The sequence below is a fragment of the Rhopilema esculentum genome, chromosome 7 (assembly GCF_057945365.1).
Source record: "Rhopilema esculentum isolate cy_ngs chromosome 7, ASM5794536v1, whole genome shotgun sequence".
In the NCBI taxonomy this organism is placed as follows: Eukaryota; Metazoa; Cnidaria; class Scyphozoa; order Rhizostomeae; family Rhizostomatidae; genus Rhopilema; species Rhopilema esculentum.
The window spans coordinates 5227415-5250758 of record NC_142821.1 but is presented as its reverse complement, the minus strand read 5'-3'; the positions used below and the strand labels follow the sequence as shown (position 1 = coordinate 5250758).

General features: G+C 36.8%; 3 protein-coding genes across 5 annotated transcripts in view; 2 read left to right on the top strand and 1 right to left on the bottom strand.

Annotated features, from left to right (window-relative positions):
• Positions 1 to 121: 121 nt before the first annotated feature.
• On the bottom strand, positions 122 to 21042 carry LOC135683426 (agmatinase, mitochondrial-like). 2 transcript variants are annotated; one of them, XM_089109122.1, is made up of 7 exons: positions 20756 to 21042; positions 5109 to 5234; positions 4678 to 4862; positions 3758 to 3955; positions 3130 to 3274; positions 1525 to 1619; positions 122 to 315 (listed from the first exon to the last, which is right to left on the bottom strand). In XM_089109122.1, exons 1-7 carry the CDS (start codon positions 20931 to 20933, stop codon positions 214 to 216), a joined length of 1029 nt encoding a protein of 342 aa, XP_088965248.1. In that variant the 5' UTR covers positions 20934 to 21042; the 3' UTR covers positions 122 to 213. The 2 variants fall into 2 exon arrangements, with proteins under 2 accessions (XP_088965248.1, XP_088965247.1); XM_089109121.1 differs by lacking the exon at positions 20756 to 21042 and adding an exon at positions 16429 to 16699.
• The window catches only part of LOC148959930 (uncharacterized), a 24710-nt gene continuing 6595 nt past the window's right edge, over positions 5230 to 23344 (top strand). For both annotated transcript variants that reach the window (XM_089109124.1, XM_089109123.1), the window contains exons 1-3: positions 5230 to 5781; positions 10382 to 10480; positions 14690 to 14780. In XM_089109124.1, the coding sequence (XP_088965250.1) occupies positions 10458 to 10480; positions 14690 to 14780 (114 nt within the window). In that variant the 5' untranslated portion in view covers positions 5230 to 5781; positions 10382 to 10457. The remainder of the gene's footprint in view (positions 5782 to 10381; positions 10481 to 14689; positions 14781 to 23344) is intronic.
• On the top strand, positions 7217 to 9991 carry LOC148959931 (uncharacterized). The gene has a single exon (XM_089109120.1). The coding sequence runs from the start codon at positions 7597 to 7599 to the stop codon at positions 9445 to 9447; it is 1851 nt and encodes a 616-aa protein (XP_088965246.1). The 5' UTR covers positions 7217 to 7596; the 3' UTR covers positions 9448 to 9991.

Here is a 23344-nt window from a genome sequence, read left to right as displayed (position 1 = left end):
ATTTTTCGGCGAATATACAAAACAATCTGAATCAACTCATTTCAAAAGAGAGCAAACTGTCAAAACCTTTCTATGCATAAACGTATTTCTAAAAGAAAAGGATGACAAGGAAAATCAAGGATTTTATCATGAGTTAAGTTTAATTCCATCTACATACAGTATTTCTGTCTCTTAAAATTCTACAACATTTGCACTTCATGTTATCAATCCCATTCAGTCGTGGTATTTGACTCCTGGAAACACACACAACATCTCAAATAACAAATTTGCTGCTGTCAGGGCCGTTGTTCCATTTCTGTCGTACGGAGGAGACACCTAGGGACAAAAAGCAAATGAAATGCCTCCACAGTCACCGCGCAGCTTTTGGGCTAGCAGGAGTTATAGTCCCTCTCCCATTTTTATGCAATGCTAGGTTAAAAAAAGTTTAGAGAACATACTCTTGAGCAACTTTGGAAAGTTAATTTTAACGGATTCGAAGAAGTAGCAGTTCTTTTTTACCATTGTTGTTTTATCTTGTTTAATGATATGTTGTAGTTTCTAGCTTGGTGTTAAAATATCCTCGAGCGAATTATATCTATTTTTTAGCAAGTGATGCCTGGTCTGAATCAGAATGTTAAAAAAATAAGGGAAATAAGCAAGTACTTCCTTAAAGGGATAATATTTGATGTTCTAAAGGCCGTAGCCTAAAAACGTTTTGGTCGCGCTCTTTTCAGCCCGCCCACTTTGCGGCGCTTGCGCCACCTATTCTTAGTCCATATTGAAAAAAATTTGATCAATGGTGACATTGTATCTACAATCTTTGACAGACCTGTTGTGACAAACCCGTAAACCCGCGCCCGGCAGCGTGCATGTTTATTCCAACCTCTACCCCCTCACCCATCCATAACTAAAGTGTACGCCCTTCAATAGCATTGAGCTGGGGGGGAGGGGGGTGGTTGGTCTGTCCAAGATTGTAGTTAAAGAAGTATATTTTATAAAAAATACAAACTGGAATATATTTCTAAGAAAAAGCCAAACTTTGGGAAATATTTTAGAAAAAGCTATACTTTTAGAAAAATGATTCAAAAAGGCACATTTGGGAAATTTTACAACCAGTTTTTGCTGACGAAACTTTTAAAGAAGATCGTGGCATGTTAGCAAACGGCTTTGTGTTTGTAGTTTCTACCGTATGTAGATCATCAACAGTGGTATAAGTATATTTCTATGTAAAAGGTGACTAAGGCTTGTTATCACGCTGTACGATGCAGAACCAAAGAAAGTACTGTTTATGACAATCTGCCTTAAAGTTTGCTAAGTTTATTCTTGTCATTGTGAAAACGGAAATGACATAAAAAATGGAAATGGAAGGGGATAAGAAGTTTGATAATATAACGGTGAAACTAGATTTCCAACACCTGTGTTAATATCTTAAAGTCCTTTTGGCCAGTTTCATGACAACTGCAACTTTCTTAAGATGTATGCAAACGAAATTGTAAATGCTAACAGTGTCAGTTAGTGTCTAACTAAACTTGGCGAAAGACCTACCTCAACAAGATCCCCACCAACGATATTCAGACCACGCAATCCTCTAATTATCTCCAGTGCCTGGATGATAGTCAAGCCTCCGATTTCAGGTGTTCCTAGAGCAAGAGTTAGCGCATATTACCAAGATTCACAAATGTCACATCCTTTTTAAACTCCGCTGTGAAGTAGTGGCAATTTTTTCGTGTATACCAACATATTTTATTATCCGCCTACACAATTTTTTCAAAGAGAATAAATTTTATAACAGGGATAGGCAACCTTTTTGGAGATTAGGCCAGATCTCTCAAGCCTTTTCTTTATGCGGGCCAAGTGTAATAAGGAAAACGAATACGATAGATTTGATACGATTGAAATAATTTTTAAACCAGTTTTCATTTGATTTTGCAAAAAAATATAACACTTACAAACCTCACTATTACAAGGTAGTTTGTAGGTGGCACACGTACATTGAACAAAAACTATTTTAATGATAATAATAAAAATAATAAGGAAAGTTTTCATTTCGATTCAATTACACTATAATAGCAGACCTTTCTATAACATATCTACTTTGCAACTGGCTAGCTTGGGTTTTCAAGATATAAATATTATACAGTCATGATAGCCTCTGCTCCAGACTTTCAACTCAGGGGTCTTGAACACAGGCTAAGTCGTAAGTGCAAAAGGAAGAACTAAAATCAAATTAGCCATGAAATTATTCAGGGTTTGGAGAAAACATTCTAGGGAGGAAATACAGAACTATCTACCAATCAGAGTTAAGCATTTCAGGCTATTCACTTTAATATTTGTAAACACTAAGTTATCCAGCAGCGCATAGTTGGCAATTGAGACAATTGATAAAATTGTGACAAATATGATCAAAATCTGATCGTCTTCTAATTATAGGATCTCAAAGAATACGTAACAACTGATAACGAAAAAAACCATTCCATTATTCCAAGGTTTAATGAAGATAACCTTATTTTAAGAAGATATGTTTCATTAAATATTTGCGAACGCTCAGGATATCATCCTTTCTGTGTCCTTGCCAACCGATAAAATATAAAATGACCCTATCATCACGTGAGCCACAAAAATTCTCTTCACGGGCCGGATTTTGGCCCGCGAGACGTAGGTTGCCCATCCCTGATTTATAAAAATATTGTGGCTTGAAGCTGGTGCAATAAAAGAGTTAACTAAAAATAATTACCAGCCTCAAGTTTCACGAAAGTTTTACTTTTTATTTATCTAAGTATTTTTAGCAAACAAGACAAGCCCGCTTTTCTCGCAAAAAGTCAAAGGTAAACTTATAATTATCCAGCTTGTATTTTTTCTGCTATTTTTCACTTCCGAAAATGTTTTCATGATAAGGAAAGACAGTCATAAAGACAGTAGGTACATCTTTCTCAAATTTAAACTTTTTGTCGCTTGAGAATGAAATAAGAATAGTTTCGAGCTCAGAATTAGAAATTTTTAAAAAATGTAGAGGTTCTGAGAGAATAATGGTATTCTTATAAGAAAACCTGTGTATTGTGTCCATCACAATCAAATCATACCCTCGCATTTACCTATTTTGTTCAGAAATGAGGGCAAAAATTTATCCTGCTCGATTAGTCATATACACACCTGTTCCTGGCGCATAAGCAGGATCCAATGAATCAATGTCGAAACTCACATACACTGGACCATCTCCCATTAGCTCTCGCACTTCTTCCATCAATGGTACCATCGATTTGTGCCAACATTCAGTAGCAGGAACAACTTTAAAACCCTATTAAGAAATAGGGTTTTAAAATATGTGAAACTTTAAGGAAAATATTCCTTGATTTGAATCGTTTTATCTAATTTCACAACTTTAAATTGAATAAAAAAGTCTAAAAATGAAAAGAAAATATAACTACCCACAGAGGAGGATTAAAGGCTTAGAACGTGTATAAAGACAATTAAAAGAGGCCAAAGGTCGGACGTCTTTAAAAAGGGTAAACTGAACTCTGCAAGTTGCAATTACACTTGCAATTACAGCAGGCAGCTGAAAACACTGGCAAACGAAGGTTCTTCTTATCTTCTGTGGAAATTTTTGTATTTGAGTGTTAAAGGAAAGGTTTACCAATTCAGATCGGAGTGTTGGAATCCACTGTATACTTTTTCAATAATCTCTGCTTTTTCGTCTATCACGTATTCCTCTCTTGTTTAGCTAAGATAATACACAAAAAAACATTTTTCATATTATTTGCAATTAGGAAATCTCCAGTACCAATTTTCTTGGTAGCTCATAGTCATCTTGGTATGTAGAGCCACGCAAGCCAATTTGTACAACTCGATTACAGTCCAACAAGCCCTCTTCTACAGCCATCAGAAACGGGTTGCCATGCTGGATTTTCTCACCATATAATTCTCCGTAAAGGTCTGTGTGTGCGTCGACGTGCACCAGCCCAAGCTTCCCATATTTTTCCTATGAATAGAAGGAAAATGTATCCTTGCCAGTGTGAAAAGATTTTAAATTTTTGCTACGTGCCATACTATTTGCTTAATGGTAAACATTTTGGATGCTTCCGTGTTGCCCACCATCAGCAAAGGAAACCCTAGGAAGGGTTCTTTAGAGGCCTATGGCAGCGAAGAAAGGAATCTCCAGCCATGCTTGACAAACGGGTTGTCAGTACTGTGTTTGTGTAAGGCGTGACTTCCAAATCTTTTTTAAATAAGAAAGTCTACGCATAAAACAAAACATGCCTTGAACACTTTGGAACAAGTTTGCTGGTCAGTCGATATTTTAATGACTCGTCAAATATTCTGATATTTTGATATTATTTTACATCAACATGAATTTCACAGTTCATCACTTACCAAAGATGGTAACGACTGTTGGTGGACTTTGTTATCATGCTATGGGCTGAAACACCATTAAAAACAAGACAACTGTAATTACGGCGTTGAAAAGAAACACATTTAGAGGCATGTTCTAGCCTTACTTTTTAACCTATTGAGATCCTTGGCTAGTTATATATATTTCGTTACTTCAAAATTCGATCATTATTCAGTTCGGGTGTTTGAAATTCTAAGAAGTGTCAGACAAAAATCTTGAGTATTTGTAAAAGTATAAGCTTCCTAATGCTATAACTTGATTATATATTGTTAAAAATTGTTAAGAAGGACAATTGTAGATGTATGTCTAACCTTTACAGCCTGGAGGAGAGGGTACGTTATCGTATGATCTCCACCCATTGCAAGCGTCTTGCAGCCATTCTCTATTAGTTTTGCCGTGTGTGTTTTTATCTGCTTCACTGCTGCAGGCAAATTGAACATGTTGACTCCAATATCTCCAACATCAGCAACCATGAGTGTTTCAAAAGGTGATGCCTCTGTTGAATAACGAATTTCTTTATGTTTTATGTCGATTCTGTTACAACGATGACAATTTGGTGTCGAATTACATTTTAAGTTAGTTTAATTTCAAATAGTCTAGAATCTTTCAGAAAAAATAAAGCTTTTTAACCGAAAATACTGAAAACCTTAAAACAAAATGCAAGTTGAGTAGAATAAACTTACCTTACATGAAATTTTATGCACCCCAAAGCTAGTTCATTATATGGAAAGTTTCAACCTACTTGTTGCAATGTTGTGTCTTCTTATCAGCACTGACTCTGTCCTAATCTGTCTTGGACCCATTCTTGTCCCTGAACGGTTTGTTGTCCCTGTGTCAAGAGGCACACCAACAAAGCAGACATCCAATCCTAAAGTGAGAGGTTTGTATCAACTTTATTAATTTTCATAGATATAAATTTCGTGTATAATAATGTAAAGAATAAACATGATTAAACTTAACAAAATTTCAACTACCTTAAATAAACAGCTTTTAACAGTTAAAACAGTTCTAAAGTTAGTTCTGGACTCAGTTCTTTGACTTTCGAAATTTCTTACACTTTTTTGGATTTCGACGTTTCTTCTATTTTGTTCCTTTTTCCTTTACAGGTCAATTCTCTATATGTTCTCTTCAATCCAGTTCTCTATATGTTCTTTATATCAAGCTTGTAAACTGTATAGATATTATGTATAACAACAATAATAAAAAGCTAAATAATAACTAGAGTTTCAAGCTTTCATTACGTAGTGATTACTTGGATTGGAGCCCAGTCTTCCTGGCCGCATTAACGCAATGCGGTGTCAGAATTGAGAATGTGGCCTATCACCTTTGACGGCCTTTAGACAATGGGATTTTCGAAGTCTTGCCAAATTTAAAAACTAACACGTTCTTCTTAAATCATGGACACATCTATGCCAGTGGTGGCGCCAGAGGGGGGGCAGGGGGGGCTACAGCCCCCCCGTCGGAGGAGGCTAGCCCCTCCGTCGGAAGATAAATTATGCTTGAATTTTTTTTGTCGGAGCGAATTTTTTAAGTTTTGGCGGAAATAGAAATTTCTAAAAGGACTGTTATCAGAATTCAGGAAGCTCATCCCAAAACAACTCATCGACACATCAATTTCATGGTAAATAATAATCTGTTATAAGAAGTTTGAATTGGTTGTTTAGATGTTCAGTACCAGGTGTTTTCCGCATGCTGTTAAATTTGATCTTATGTTATGGATAGTGCAGTTCGTCCAAATCTTGCTTGCTATAACCAACCTACAACATCGGAATATTTTTGTGCGATAGCGATATGGCAACAAATGTTACCCGTTTCAGTGTTAGATGTAGTATATGTAATGACGTATTTAACAATGATTACGCTGCCCGCCACACGAAGTCCAAGCACAAAGATTTGGCTGCAATGGGAAGGACTGCTCCTACGACGGCAATAGTTGAAACGGACTCGCAGCAGAGAAAAATAAAAACATTTTTTCAATCAAAAGGCGGTACTTTTCCAAAGAAACGAAAGGTTAATGATTTTGAAACTGAAAGAACAACAGAAGACCCCGAAGAACAAGAAGTTGAAATTTCGAAAATTCAAGACGAAGAGCAAATCGAACGTGGTATGTTATACGTTTTAATATTTAAGTCCTTTTAATACGAGGAAAAACACTTAGCAAAGGGCTTCAGCCATAAAAACAATCAAACTCATTTACGTAGTAGCTAAGCCATTTTACCCCATCCCAACCATACATATTTGTAGTGTTTTGCTTCTACGTACACGTTTTTTTATTTATAAGAAACTTGACTCAAGCCCAGAGTACTAATAGTTTCCAAATTTCTTATTTTTTACTATTTTTAAGGGAAACCATCTATTACTATTTACGATAAATCCTTCTAGTTTGAGCTGCACCGGCTTGTATCCATCGCATGCACTTTGCCAGTCTCTTCAGCCGAATGTGAACGCAGCTTCAGCTCTATGCGCCTCATCAAGAGTGATCTGCGCTCACTTATGAAGGACGAGCGTCTAGACAGTCTGATGATGCTAGGTATTCATCGTGCCCGTGGAAGTGCTCTTGACTTGGACTCAGTAGTAGACAGATTTAAGGCTAAGTTCCCGAAGAGTAGAATTGCTCTGTGAAACAATTTTGATTCTTGGACTTGAATTTTCGATATGTAGAAGTGCGTATTCCACCGCTTAGGTCTGTTCCTATAAAGTTACGTTGTGTTCCAGTTTTCCTTAAGTTCAGTTGGTTGCTTTTTATTTAAATTCATACTTTCCAAAGATAGGCCCTACTTGAATTGGCAACGTTTGATGAGTTGTAAAGATTTAGAGTAGTTTTAAGGTACTAGCCCCCTCTGTTTTTGAAGAAAAAAAAATTTCTATCGGAAAATTTTTTCCTAGAGGATCTAAAAGTTAAATTATTCATCTTCAAGATGGTATATAGACTTTGATAAATTTTGTGATATAGCTAGGAAATTTCGCCTTTTTTTAGAACCAGGTGTTTGAAATTTTCAAAAAATCTCCTTAGAAACGCCCTTAGCAACGAAATATCCAACTTTATAGCTCATTACACTGCTCCTAGAGCGTCCCAAAGGTGACTTTTTCTTCAAAGTAACATTGATAAGGCCTGCCATCTTTAAAACACCCAATAGAGGCGGTCAGCCTCTCTTTGAAAGCTTTTAACTTAGTGAAACCATCGTGAAACCATCGTGAAACCAAACTTGTTACCGAAAGTATTTTTCGAAATGGGAAAGAGCTCAACTAAAAAACGAACAAAAAGATCCTTTTGCGGAAATCAACATGTGATTGTTAAAAATGAAAGTAGCTTTAAACGTAAGCGTGCAGGTCGACCATCAAAGAGGAATTTATTGACTGTCCTACAGCAAGATTGTCCACCAGTTGCTGGGCCTAGTCATTCGTCAACGCAACATCCTGACGCCGATACACTTGTGTCCACCCCACTAGCTGGAAAGTCTGTTTCTTTTAAGAAACTTTTTGGTGCTAGGAGGGTCAAGCATGTTGAGCAACCTGAAAAACTAGCAACAGGATATCGCTTTTTTGACATTGGCATTCTTTCAGGCGTTTTTGACATGTTGGTTTGTCCTGACTGTATGACACAGTCACTGAGCCTTGATGATGACTTGCCAAGAAAGAATGGTTGTGCCAGTCGGCTGATGCTAGTTTGCAAAGAGTGTGAATGGTCACATATTTTTTTCACCTCAAAGCAAATAAATGGAGCATTTGAAGTAAACAAGCGCCTTGTATATGGCATGCGCAGCATAGGGATTGGTTACTCAGGTGCTAAAAAATTCTGTGCAGTTATGAATATCCCTACTTTGCCTACCAAGAACAATTTCAGCAAATTGAACAAGACACTTCTGTCAGCAGTATATGATGTTGCTAATGACAGTATGAAACAAGCAGGAGAAGAAGTAAAAAAGACACAAATTGGTGAAAACAGTGCTGATTGTGGGGTTTCTGTAGATGGATGCTGGCAAAAAAGGGGTTTTGTTTCGCTAAATGGCTGTGTTGCGGCTCTTTCAATAGACAACGGAAAGGTTTTGGATGTTGAGCCCATGTCGAGGCACTGTAAGCAATGCCAATTGCAGAGTAAGCTTGACAAGAGTTCCAAAGAGTACCAGGATTTTAAGGAGAAGCATATTGGATGTAAAGCAAGTTACAGGGGGTCTGCACCAGCAATGGAACCTGAAGGTGCAGTGCGTATGTTTAGCAGATCCATTGAAAAGCACGGCCTTCACTACACAAAGTTTTATGGAGATGGTGACAGCAAAAGCTATCTTTCTGTAAAAGATGTTTACGAGTCAGTTGGAAAGAAGGTAGAAAAGTTGGAGTGCATTGGACATGTTCAAAAAAGGATGGGTACTGCATTGAGGAAATTGAAAAAGGAAAAAAGAGAGTTAGGGGGAAAAGGCAAATTAACAGAAAAAATTATTGATAAAATTCAAAATTATTATGGAATAGCTATAAGAAGCAATGTTGGTAATTTGGAATCGATGAAGAAAGCAATATTAGCAACACTCTTCCATTCTGCATCATCAAAGGAAAACAATTATCACAGTTACTGTCCAGATGGGAAAGATTCATGGTGTGGTTTCAAGGTGGATATTGCTGAAAAGACCAAGAAATTTAAGCCAGGACCTGGACTGCCATTAAAAGTGGTTGCAGAAATGAAACCTGTGTTTGCACGTTTGAGTCAAGAAAGCTTGCTAAAAAAGTGTCTTCATGGAAAGACCCAAAATCAGAATGAGTCTTTTAATCGTGTAATTTGGGACAGAATTCCTAAGTCTACATATGTTGGCAGAGATGTTTTTGAGCTTGGGGTCTATGATGCTGTTGCTCATTTCAATGAGGGGTCCATAGCAACTTGTCTGGTTTTGGAAAGATTGGGATTGCCACGAGGTTTCTTTACTGATAAACTGTGCCATGAGTTGGATGTCAGTCGCATTTATGCTGCTGAGTATCAGGTAAAGAAAAGTACAAAATTATCCAGAAAGAAGCTGAGAAGCAGAAGAAAGTCAAGAAATGACAAGGATACACAGAAGGAAGGAGACAGTTATGGTGCTGGGGAGTTTTAGTGACATTATTTAACTTTGACATTAAGACTTATCTTTAAATGCGTTTTCTAAAAACTCGTCTTTCAGTACTCCTAACAATTTTAATTTTAAAACTACATATACCAGAGAGTTGACATTTTCAGGGTACATTTATCTTTGTTAGCAGAATAGTATGAAGCAGCCTTAAGAGCCTGTGAGCAAAGCTTGCATGTTTATGAGATATTTTCTGCTGAAAAATTTCATCGAAAATAAAAAATAATGAAAAATCATATTTTTATTACAGACACAGTGATGGCTGAGGTTCATTCTGTTCCTCTAAGTGTAATTGATCATCACAAAAAATTTCAGGTCTTTAGGTTGTGTCGTTTTTGTTTGAAAATTGTTTTAGTGCGGCACAATTTTTACACTTTTCGGGCTTGATATGGTTGCCATGGTAACATTTAAGCTACCATTTTGGTCTCTGTGACATGATAAAGTTTCATTCATGGTTTACTCAAAGATTTTGCATCAACAAAGTTGAATCTCCCAATATTTGTGTTCAGGGGGGGATAGTACCTTAAGCTTATCTAGAGGCAGCTTTCAAAAAAAATTTCCAGGGACGCCGGAGAAGGGGGGCGCGGGGGGGCAAGCGCCCCTCCTGCCCTTTGCTAGGAGGGGCAAGGGAGGGGGCAAACGTGCCCTTAGTAATATGTCAAAAAACGTAGTAAAAAACACGATTACACCATTTTGATAGCATTTTTAGCCAATCTAATGGGTGTAGCCACCAAAATTTTCCCGGGGGAGTACCCCCGGACCCCCCGAATTTTCGGCTCGCAACGCTCGCCTTCGGTCTCCAGTACCCTTACAATTCCTTGTCGCCCCCTAGCCCTATCGTTCTCTAAAAAAATTAGCCCCTCCGTCGGAAGTGCTAGCCCCTTTGTCGGAGGAAACCTAGCGCCACCACTGATCTATGCAGTGGTTGACTAGGTGCAGCTAGGGCTTCGTACTACTCTATCTGAAATTGAGTTTAGCTGCATATACGAAAGCTGACAATGCATTGCGATGGGCCAAACCGGTAAGTATCGGATTCTAATAAAAGTCACAGTTAAAGATTACAAATAATACAAACTTTGTTTGTAGCTAGAATTCTGTTCTCCGATCAGTTACCTTATACTTTTGGCGTAAAGCGTCCTTAGATGACAGGGAGATGCAGACCTACGATCAGTTTCCCAAGATGTCTCGGGTGTGCAAGGGCAAAAATTTAAGGGTGCAATTGCACGCTTTGGTATAGACTAATTATGCACTCCATTTGTGTATATAGTGCGCACAACATTGGCGAAGATCAGGAAATGAACATAATTAATAATTGTTAATTGTATCCAATGGTGTAGTGCTATCAAAATAAGGGGGGGGCTCTTGCCCAAAATGTTGCAAAAAACAATAGCAAAAGAAGCCAATTTTCCATATCAAAAGATTTGCCAATTTTTGGCATCAACAAGGGGGCACCCCCTGATTGTATCTATCAAACCAATGCCGCTTTTGTCGATCTTAGAAAACACATAAATTCTTCATTTGCCTTAAGCAATAGGTCACACCAAGATCTCTAAATGGCACACCCTTTACCAGATGTGCAGGGACATTTTTGAAAAAATATCTTGGTTGTGCTCTTGCAATACTCTGCCATCTGGGTGCCTACAACACTATTTAAATTTGTTCACCCTCAAAATTCTTGTGAACCTGTTTATATTCTTTAAGTATTCTTAATTCATTTTTAAATCTGATAGAAACAACTAATAGATCCACATTTTTGGAAAAGATGAGATATGTCAGTCATATAAATTCTTTGTTATAAACACAGCAAAACAGGCAACTGCAAAAAATAAGATGCAAATATGTGAGCCACTGAGCCTATTCTTATAATATTTTTGAAATTGAATGATTCTGAGCCTGAATATTCTAATAACCAATATTCTGATGTATAAAAAAGATGTAGATTTTAGAAATAAAGAGCTTGAAAACACCAAGTGAATTGAATGAAAGCAAAACTTCCAAGTTCCATTTTATTTTGTATATCTCAGTTTTTGAGTAATATAGCTTTTACTGAAAAACCTTTTGTGTAGCAATGAGAAGAGAATGCGAGAAAGGTGCATACTCATTTTCTTGTAAACTTGCAGTTTACATGCCTTTTTATGTTGGCAGTGACCCATGAATTGCTCACCAATTTGTTTAGGTATCACCTGGGCTATATCCTGAACAATTTTAACCCATATAAGAGAAAAAATATGACATAAGGGGTACTAGAAAACCTGTCATAACCTTACCCTTTTAATTGTCTTTGAAATGACTTTTTTTAGAAAGAAACAAATGTTGACTACCTTGTAAAATGATTAACAAAAAACATTTTCACAAAGAATTAATTTCTCTTGAATTATAAATAATCAACTTAACAAGAATTGGGGAGCAGAAGGGCCATTTCTATGGCTAGAAAAGCATGAGATAAACCAGATGAAGCAAAATTATGACCAAGCAAATTCAATAAATGTTTCAATCATACATCATTAAGCAAGTGCAGAAGTGTTTGTTAGAATAAGCTCACTAGAAAATATAAGTAACAATAATTATTAAAAAAACATAAAACAGGGCTAGAGCTTTTCAGTAACTTATTTTCAAAATAAATTGTATCTACTAAAACATGGAACCACCTAAAACCACCCACAACCACCTTCAACCTTCTACAACCAAAGCAACCATTGCTTTGTTTTCAAGATTTGCATTGAGGTTAGCTGCCATAAATGAAAATATCATAACAATCAGTTATCAGACTTGAGAAACAAATAAAACAAGCAAATTTGGGGCACACTGGGGTGCCCGATTGGGCACGAACGTAAAAACTAGCGAAAGTTTATCACAAATGGCAGCAAAAACAGGCTTTCAATGTATTATGAAAAAGTAAAACATTTTAGGAACATTTCTGCCAAAAATAGAAGAAAATTTAAGAAAAGCATATAAACATATAAAAATTAAGGGCACACCCATCCCCTTCCCTTGGCCTTTATCCCACTATATTTATCACCAGATTTCCTTTTTTGTGGGACTTCCGCAAACTCATTAGAACTACTTCAGGCCTATCGGGTCTCTCGAATCCCTTGTGTCTTGAATTAGGACCTAAGCTTTCTGCGACTTCTGTGTTCTTGGTTTGTCGAGATTGCGACATCATATGCCGGTAATACTCCTTCAACTTTGCTTTGAGTTGTTGTTCTTTGATAACTGTCTGGCTGAAACTTCATGCTTTAAAAGGCTGTTTGATACTCATACATTTCCACTCTTCCTCTTTTCCGCATGTTTCAATTGTTTTTTTCCACAGTCGAGAATATTTTTCTCAAAATTAAATATAAAGGCTAGATGTTCCTAAATATGAAATATCTTCTACATAATTGTGATGTAGTGATATGGCGCCTCACTGCAACAATAGAAACACAAACATGGCGGCTAACTTCAATGCAAATTCTGAAAACAATGTGATGGTTGTTGTGGTTTTGGATGGTTTCAGATCATTGTAGGTGGTTGTAGATGGTTGTAGGTGATTTTAGGTGGTTCCATGTTTTAGTAAGTACCCAAAATAAATTCAATATTCACAAAGAATAACTGTGATGATCTGTAACATTTAAAGATTAGAAAATGTCTAACAATATGCAACCAAAGAAATAAATGCAGAGCAAAATGATAATGGGCTAGGTAGCTGCATTTTGCATGCAGATTCTGTCACCTAGGAAAGAAAATAGACTTGCCTAGGTCAACATTAGCTGAAAATCTATGTTTTTCAAAACGCTCAGCCCTCTAAGAATAATAGCAGAAACATCTTTGGAGTTTGTATTACACAATTGAGAAATGGGATCTCTTGCAAAAATGGGATTCTTTTGTAATAGAACCCTATTCAAAGAAACCTACAAAACAGAAATATACTCAAGGAAGAAAATGATCAAATGCTTTGGTTCAATAGCAAGTTTCTAAGTTTTTAAGATTGACTAGTATTTATTTACCTAAGGAATACAAAATTAACACCACAGGAAATTGTAAAATACAAATTTAGTGGTAAAATGATAAAGTTTAATAGCTGGGGTCAGGCCTGGCCGTAAGACTTTTGACAGGGGAGCAGTGAACAGCTCTCCTAGCAGTATTCAGGTGAGCTATAAGAATAGAAAAACAAAGGAAAAATTGATTTCAAGGAGAGCAAATTTGCTTTTTTAGAACAATTTAGGAGAGCAATCTCTAGCTCCCCTCCAGCGTTTGAGGAGAGCCTGGAGGGGAGCAAGAGCTATGGCTCTCCTCAAATGGCCAGGCCTGTGGGGTATTTTAAACATGTTTTAGACAGGGTTTTCAAAGAGTTAAAAAGCTCTGAAAAAGTGCTTTTTTAGACAAGTGTCAGATAATTTTAAATAAAAAGGTTTAAGCACCCCACCCTTTCCCCAACCCTGTTTAAGCAACTCTCAAATTTGCCAAGAGATTATCAACACAAAGACAAGTAAAATATGGAAACATTATATACTGAATGATTTATTGATGGTGTTCTTTTTTATAAGCATGGTTTAATTCAGCAAAGAGTGAGATCAATGTTGGCATAAGATTTGGTATTGTTTGCAGTTTATGTGACTCTAACATTATCTTGAACATGTAATGCTGTGAATTAACTAGGATTCTTAACCCAGTTAATGTCCTTTCAGAGAGACTAAACTTGATTTTTGATTAAAAAAGTATAAACAAAACTAAAAAATAGTTTCAACATCATTTCACAATCAGTCTAAAAAAGTAAGAAACTAGACTCTTTCTCAGAGTTACAAACAGGAATTAGGATTATCAACCTTTGAGTTATTACCATCAAAAGACTATTGAAAAAGTTGAAAGCATCATCTCAGGGCTCCCCCCTACTAAAGTGTCATCCCCAATCCAAACGAGGGGCAAATCACTCTAAGAAAATCTTGTACACCTTTTGTGAAAATCCTATTGTTTTATCTGAAAATTCTTAGAAATCATCTTGTTTTAAGCAAAATCTTGTACACTATTTACAAGAGTGAATCGCCCCTGGAATCCAAACCCCCTTAAAATTTTGCCATCATTTTATTTCTATAAAAACATCATATTATGCTTTTGGTTTTGACACATCAGAGGCTGTGATGTATCAAAGACTGTATAAAAGCTGTTACATTTATGCGTTTTCATTGTATTGCCTTGTTCAAAATTCAATACCATGGCTTCCTATGATTTTATTGATGTTTTCTTTCTGCAGACATATTGGAATGGTAAATGCCACAAAAAGAGTTAAATTGAGAACATACCACAACTTCAAGGAGGCACTTATGGAAACTTTGATGGAGCAGGTTAACTTGAATTTGTTTCTAACTTTAATCCCTTGTCTATTTACAATGGCCGACAACCACACTCTTTTTAAATGTTTGATACAATTACTTAATATCAGGATAATATCCCCTTTCCAACATCAAAATCCCAAAATTTGAGACCTGCTATTGTTAGATTAATGTTAAGTAAGTTGCTATGAACTGTGACCATACAGTCTCTTGGGCTGGCTACTGATCTAGACAAATACAACCTCTTGAGTCCAGCAGCATGCCTTCACAATACCCCAAAGTTCAAATACCAATTTTCAGGAAATTTTTTTTGCATGTTTAGGTGAATCCATACTTTTATGAAAAGTGACTTTTTATATTCCAATTTTTTGAATTTTTTAAGAAGGCAAATTTCATCCCTAATGCAGAGTTTTTGAAACCACAGTTAGCTTAATAAGGATATGCTGTGCTTATAAATGCCTGATTTTTGCCCCCAATTTACTTTTGGTGCAGACAGTGCCAGTGAAAAATCACTGTCCTGTTCTGTATGAAAGAAAGGGGAACAATAATTTTCATTAGGTTTCCAGGGACCTCACACTCAATGGTTCTCTATTCTCCAGAGAATTATCATTGCTAATATGAATAAAAGGGAATGACACAAAATTTGCAAAACTGTCCTATTCGAAATCTGATAAAAATTTGCAGTGTATCTAAAAGGGCAGTAGCTGTCTATCTGCACATTAGAAATACAAACTGCCCCTCATCATTCTTATCAATTTTTTTGAAATTAAATTTAGAGGCCCAATAAATGATGATGAATATGAATTGTGTAGCCAGATCGAATAATTTTTGTTGCTTTTAACACTGCAACCTGGAATTTCATGACTGTTGCAGAAAACCTTTACAAAAGACATGATTGAAAAAATTCTCAAAAAATATTCAGGGCCGTCTAAGTATTAGCTGGGGCAATATAAACCAGAGCCAAAAATGGTATCAGGTCATCCAAATATTACATAAATAATGTTACAGTTGTGAAGCCTAGCAACATTTCTAATTTTTGCGTTCGCCACTTTAATATCTGCTTTTGGTAAGATATGCAGAGTTGGCACCAAAATACCAGAGGGAACATCCCATATCTATTTGCACAGGCTTCCTCACCACCTGCCTGCAACAACAATATAACAAATCTTGCGCACTGGGTGGCGCGTGGTAAATGCACTTAAGAACACATTACGCAATCTATTTAAAAGAATTACACTTAGCATAGCGCTAGGCATGAAATTGTTATGGTCTTTAACACAGTTTCAAAACGGCCTAAGTCACACACAGGCTCCATTGTTTCAATATCAGGAAATAATCCGCTGAAAACTTAATTCCTACTTTTTCACCAAATAAGGCAAATATATTTTTGTTTCAATAAAGAATATCATTTTTTTATACATACCCCAGAAATCTTTAATATCAACGGTAATATGGCACAAAGCCAATTGGATATCTGATACAGTTATCTCCCTGATAATCGCATTAACCGTAAAACTTGGAGTAGCAACTTTCGAAGTAAAACTGCCCTGTTCTATACACTTAAAGCGTGTACAACTTTGCCAATACGGCATCGAGGAGTTTATAAATCACTGGTAAACAGTAATTTTCATGTGATTCTGTTCTACTTCCTATTTCTCACCTTGGCTGGTTTTTTGAATCGGAAGCCTCATCATCGATGCAATACCAGCACATCGTGGAGCTTCTGCCTCACTCATCGGCTCATTAAATCGACGGGAAAGCTTAGAGCTTCCATGAAATAAACGAAGACACCTAGCTGAAGGTCTGAGACTCTTGGTTATTTGGGTCACTGTTTTCATTGTCTTCCTTTATAAACACTGACCGATGTAGTTCTTGGAATTACGAAGCCAGTTCGACCGTCAACAACTGCAGTGTGAATAGCATGTGTCGAGAACTTGCTCCTCCACATCAGGCAGAAAATTTGCTCCTCAAGTACACGTATTTGAAAATCTCCTGTCGAAATCTCTACCCTTTTTTCATTACAAAAGATGTATGCAATGGCGGTGACAGCAACTAGGTTCTGTGGTGGTGGGGGGGGGCAAACAAAACCAGAAAATGCCCTTATATCAACATGGAACGCCAATTTTACCTGAAAGAAAAGCCTACGACTAACGTTTAGTTTCGTAAAGGCAGTTTTAAAAGCATAGTATTACATCACAAAAAGAACGTTGCCAAAATATTTCCCGTCCCTTACCATTTTCTCATCGAATTTCAATGAAATAAAAAATTACCCTGCCGAGAACTGCGGAGGGGGGACGTGTCATCGCTACTGGATGTATGAGGCATGAGGCATGAGGCCTGGGGGGCTGCAGCCCCGCTAATCAGACAAAATTTATTCAGGCCCCATTCGGCCATCTTGAAGAACCAATTACTTTTGGGCAAGATTCCTTATAGTTTGGTGACCTCTACACCCGTGTTCATTACTTGCGACAATGTACGAGAAAACGTCATTGGCAGTGCTATTTAAAGTCCTTTCGTCCTAATACAGTTTCGTCCTTATAGACCAATTTTTGAAAGAGTAAAATTATTGGCGTTCCGAAAACTAATATATGAGAGGTCAAGTGGGCTCCTTACCCAAGAATCCGAGCCATGTTACCATTTTGAGCGATTATGTTTGTGGGGAAAGGGGTAGGGTCATGTCTCTACGTTTAATATTGTAGACATACTGTAACACAAAATTTTGATTGTCATGCTAGGTCCATCACATTTATTCATTTCAGTTAATTTCCTTTTGCGTGCTTTTTTCGCAGCTTCGCAAAAATCGAAGTACTTTCTTTAATCCTGTGCTTCACAACAATACACTTATCGTTTTGTTCTTCTCAGCTGTTTGTTACGGTCAGGGTTCTTCTTATGACGGTGAATAATTGGTATATAACTAGCCCGTTGGTGGAGCGATGGGCTAGGCCAAAGGGCCTAAGACCCGAACAAGTAACGCACAAAAGATACTCCTTCTTTGATCTTAAATCCAAACCGTTTCATGTTAATCGCATCTTCTATAATCCATTCTTCCATTTATTTTCGCCTACGACTCAAGTGCTAATTTGAGATTATTGTATAAATGCTTGTAAATCGTACGCATGAAGCAATGAGCCGGGGCCGCAAGTTGGAAAAGACAAAAAATCAGTAAAAAGACATAGAAAATTTCATATTTTTGTTTTACTAAAAGACTGAGTTAAGAGAATATTTCCAGATGCATTTCGCTGGCCATTTCAATTTCCTATTGGTTGGACTACACAATAGACGTAAGGCTAATTTGCAATGTTTTCTCAATCATAAATGCACCGCAAGCCTATTGATAACTATCAACGGTTAGTATTTTCCCCTCCCCCTGGTTTGATATTTTGATGAAAACAGCACCTGGCTAAAGCTAGAAACAATAGGGTAAAGAGCCCAATATGAGGTTTAACATTCAAACAGTTAACAAAACAAGAACTATGATATATAAAAAACAGAACAATTAGTACAATATAATACAATTTTGAGGCTCCTGCTCTTATAAAGTTGTTCTTATAAGGAATTCAGCTTGATGATGCTCAGCTCTGCCTGTCTGCATGTTCCGCTATGTTATGGCTGTCTTTTTCAAATAAAGATATATTCGCGAGGGTCATATCACTCCACAAAAATCTCCTACGCCTTTGACGAAAATCCCTTTTTAGAAATTTCTCCCAAATATCCTTAAAAATTCTATTATCCTTGAAACACCCCTCGTATTGCTGAATGGATGAGTCACTTCGCTGAAATTCGGCCCAGTTTTCGAAAAGCTTCGATTAAATTTGAAGGGTTCTTGTTTCTGAGTACACACGCTGTTTTAAAATCGAGCTAATAAAGCGTTAAGACCCAACAAGGTCATACAGAAAGCTACCGTAATTTCTTAAACAAGCCTCCGTAGGTTTATTTCACAAAAATGTTTTGGGGTGGGGGCTTATTCAAGGGAGGGGCTTATTCAAGGGAGGGGCTTATTCAAAGGCAGGGCTTATTTAGCAGCAGCCAAAAGTATTACCTGAGCAAAGTTTCCTAATCTATTTGAGGCTGGTCAATATGCTTAAAATGCAGATGCATTGGGACAATGACAAAGCCTCTTGTCGAAAATCTAATCGAAAAGATGGACAAATAAAATATATTTAAAATGAGATTGGGCAAGAATTTGTAACAGTTGTATCTTGTGAAATTGACCAATGAGTTGACTTATAAAAAATGAGAATAAGTCTTTTTTCAAGATAGATTAACCCCTAATGGGGTCTTATTCGAGGGTGGGGGCTTGGTGGGGCTTGATACAGTGTTGTATTTCAAGCTAACAGGAAACAAAATTGTTCAAAAGTACAATGTAATTTGAGGAGAATTAACAAGAATGAGTGAGGGCTGGGATCTGCACTAATCTTTGTCATCCAGGGATCCAGTTTCAATTTCTTTATTTCTTGGAAAATTCATCACATGCTTTCATACTTTCAATCCGATTGGCTGCCATGCCACTCGAATGCTGTCAATCAATTTGACCGACAGTAAGTTTATCCTTAGCGATCAACGAGTAGCAGAACGAGATTCGATATTCACACAGTGGAAGCTAAACCATTATCACATCATCAAATCCATATAAAAAGGCTGCGTCTGAGCTCAATTTAAAGCTATGCTTTGTATCATAACCGAAAAATTTCTGAGATTCGTGAATATATATTTTTCCATTATCTGTTTGCCTTTAAATATCAATGCCTTTTTAGTAGTTATTTGAAAACAAGTATTTTCTATGCATTGCGGAAAATTTCATTCTACATCATGTTCCGCAAATTGAAGGTTTCGAAAAGATTCAGCGGCTTTTCCAATGCCAAATTCAGCGGCACTAACGACATTTTCCAGTTGCACTTTGAAGTATGCAACACAAATGTCCTTTGCAGCTGGAGCAGAATCAGATATGTAGCATCTTTGCGGACTTATAGCCTACTACTAGGAATACAAAAAACTCCTCCTCCTCCCCCCCCCCCCCTAACTTCTATTTCTATTGATCAATTGGATTCATTTTTGGCTGAAACAAAGACAGAACTTGGTTCCTTGGCAAAATCCACGAGGAAACTTGGACAATAGCAGAGTTTCCTCAGAGCATCATATTACATTAACTCACAAAAACAGGCAAAATGCTTCCTACTCAGCGAATATGGTCCTTTCCCCGTATTGAATAATGTCATAGTAAGTGTTCTAATGCGTAAGTGCTGTCCTTTTCTAGAAATTTAGTCCCTTTTTGGCTTTATACACTTATTCATTCAAACAACTCGATTTGAAGAATCTTTTTGAAGAAACTTGAAACCTAGCCTAATTTCCACATAAATTTGACTATGGCATACCAAGCTATTTATGTTTATTTACAAAAGAAACGGTTGTCTTTCAAAGTCGGATCGTTTCTTAAACTTTTACGAAACTTGATGCCAATTTTTGACTGTTTGTGTGCACGTCTTGCACATTTTGGGGATATTTTGACATTTTGATGCACAAATAAAAGAAATTAGATCATAATATGCTATTTGGATCACTGTATGCAGAGGCTATATGTTAGTGCACAAAATGATATTTTTAGGAATTCAAGCTTGTTTGCAACTATCTTATTCCTTTTACAAACAAGTTAGTGATGCTCGAAGAGCATTTTGAGTGAAATTTTGTAACAATGTATTATTCTGCCTTCAAAGAAAAAAACTTTCGATTTCTTTGGAGTTTCGATTTCTTTGTCCCTATTAAGTGCAGCAATTCCACCCTTTTATTGACTATAAGCAAGCCCAATACTATAGCACGATTTATTCACTTATTCTACACAGGAATACTATGAAAGAAATTTAAAGTTTTGACTAATAAGTATTAAGAAACAGTACTACTAGGTCTGTGCTTAAAATCAGAATATCTAAAATAGTGCTTTCTTATAAATGGTTAGAAGAGTCATTTACAATTCACAGTACTACCAAACATACCTTCAGTTGTACTTTCAATTGGGAGCCGCATCATCGACGCAATCCCTGCACATCGCGGTGCTTCTGCCTCGCTCATCGGTTCATTAAAAGACCGCAAGATCTTACTGCTGCTTTGGAAAGAGCGATGGCAAACAGCGAATATTCTGATGCCTTTACTTCTTATAAAAGCTGCCGCCATTTTTTCTTTAGCTAATGGCAGTGGAACGATGAATAAGAGACCGATCTACAGCACAATGTCGGTGAGGCGGACACTTTTCTCGTCTGCCAAAAAATCACGGGTTGACTTATGTTTATGTGTTTCCACAAGCTCAAATGTCAGGTTCTTCTTAGAACAGAAATTCTGCCGTTTAATGATATTCCATTTAATAATGAAAGGATCAAACCTTTCTAATCTGTTCAAAGCTGATTGGCTGTCGAATTAGCTGCGTTACTCAGTACAAAGAAAACCACTTCGTTATTGTTTCCAAGTTCAATAGTTCTAAATTGTCCGGTTTCGTGAAATTCTTTGCTGGCTTTTTCAATTATTGTGTTTGTTTCGCAACCCATAATTAGATGTAATTTATATTTGTTGTTAAATTCAGTTTGCATTGAAACCAACCCATAGCAATGTTTATAAAGCGTTAACTGCCAGGGGCCTGGGCTTGTTTCTGATCAGAGAGAGAAACGGCAATCAGTCATGAGCTTGTTGCCAAACAATCCTTTTCGGTTGTTTTATCATTAAGCCCTAAATGAATTGTTTTGTCTACTTTATACCTCATGATCAAGCCTTCTACTTGCTTTAAGCTCTAGCTTCACCTTAAAGGCCCTCAGTCCTTTCAGTCAACTGTGCAATAGGCTATGCGGTGCAATAGGCATACAGAAAGCTACCGTAATTTCTTAAATAAGCCCCCGTAGGTTTATTTCACAAAAATGTTTTGGGGTGGGGGCTTATTCAAGGGAGAGGCTTATTCAAGGGAGGGGCTTGTTCAAAGGCAGGGCTTATTTAGCAGCAGCCAAAAGTATTACCTGAGCAAAGTTTCCTAATCTATTTAAGGCTGGTCAATATGCTTAAAATGCAGATGCATTGGGACAATGGCAAAGCCTCTTGTCGAAAATCTAATCGAAAAGATGGACAAATTAAAGAAATTTGAAATGAGATTGGGCAACAATTTGTAACAGTTGTATCTTGTGAAATTGACCAATGAGTTGAGTTATAAAAAATGAGAAAAAGTCTTTTTTCAAGATAGATTAACCCCTAATGGGGTCTTATTCGAGGGTGGGGGCTTGGTGGGGCTTGATACAGTGTTGTATTTCAAGCTAACAGGAAACAAAATTGTTCAAAAGTACAATGTAATTTGAGGAGAATTAACAAGAATGAGTGAGGGCTGGGATCTGCACTAATCTTTGTTATCCAGGGATCTATTTTCAAATTCTTTATTTCTTGGAAAATTCATCACATGCTTTCATACTTTCAATCCGATTGGCTGCCATGCCACTCGAATGCTGTCAATCAATTTGACCGACAGTAAGTTTATCCTTAGCGATCAACGAGTAGCAGAACGAGATTCGATATTCACACAGTGGAAGCTAAACCATTATCACATCATCAAATCCATATAAAAAGGCTGCGTCTGAGCTCAATTTAAAGCTATGCTTTGTATCATAACCGAAAAATTTCTGAGATTCGTGAATATATATTTTTCCATTATCTGTTTGCCTTTAAATATCAATGCCTTTTTAGTAGTTATTTGAAAACAAGTATTTTCTATGCATTGCGGAAATTTTCATTCTACATCATGTTCCGCAAATTGAAGGTTTCGAAAAGATTCAGCGGCTCTTCCAATGCCAAATTCAGCGGCACTAACGACATTTTCCAGTTGCACTTTGAAGTATGCAACACAAATGTCCTTTGCAGCTGGAGCAAATCAGATATGTAGCATCTATGCGGACCCTCCCCTAACTCCTATTTCTATTGATAAATTGGATTCATTTTTGGCTGAAACAAAGACAGAATTTGGTTCCTTGGCAAAATTCACGAGGAAACTTGGACAATAGCAGAGTTTCCTCAGAGCATCATATTACATTAACTCACAAAAACAGGCAAAATGCTTCGTACTCAGCGAATATGGTCCTTGTACCCGTATTGAATAATGTCATAGTAAGTGTTCTAATGCGTAAGTGCTGTCCTTTTCTAGAAATTTAGTCCCTTTTTGGCTTTATACACTTATTCATTCAAAAAACTCGATTTGAAGGATCTTTTTGAAGAAACTTGAAACCTAGCCTAATTTCCATATAAATTTGACTATGGCATATCAAGCTATTTATGTTTATTTACAAAAGAAACGGTTTTCTTTCAAAGTCGGATCGTTGCTTAAACTTTTACGAAACCTGATGCCAATTTTTGACTGTTTGTGTGCACGTCTTGCACATTTTGGGGATATTTTGACATTTTGATGCACAAATAAAAGAAATTAGATCATAATATGCTATTCGGATCACTGTATGCAGAGGCTATATGTTAGTGCACAAAATGATATTTTTAGGAATTCAAGCTTGTTTGCAACTATCTTATTCCTTTTACAAACAAGTTAGTGATGCTCGAAGAGCATT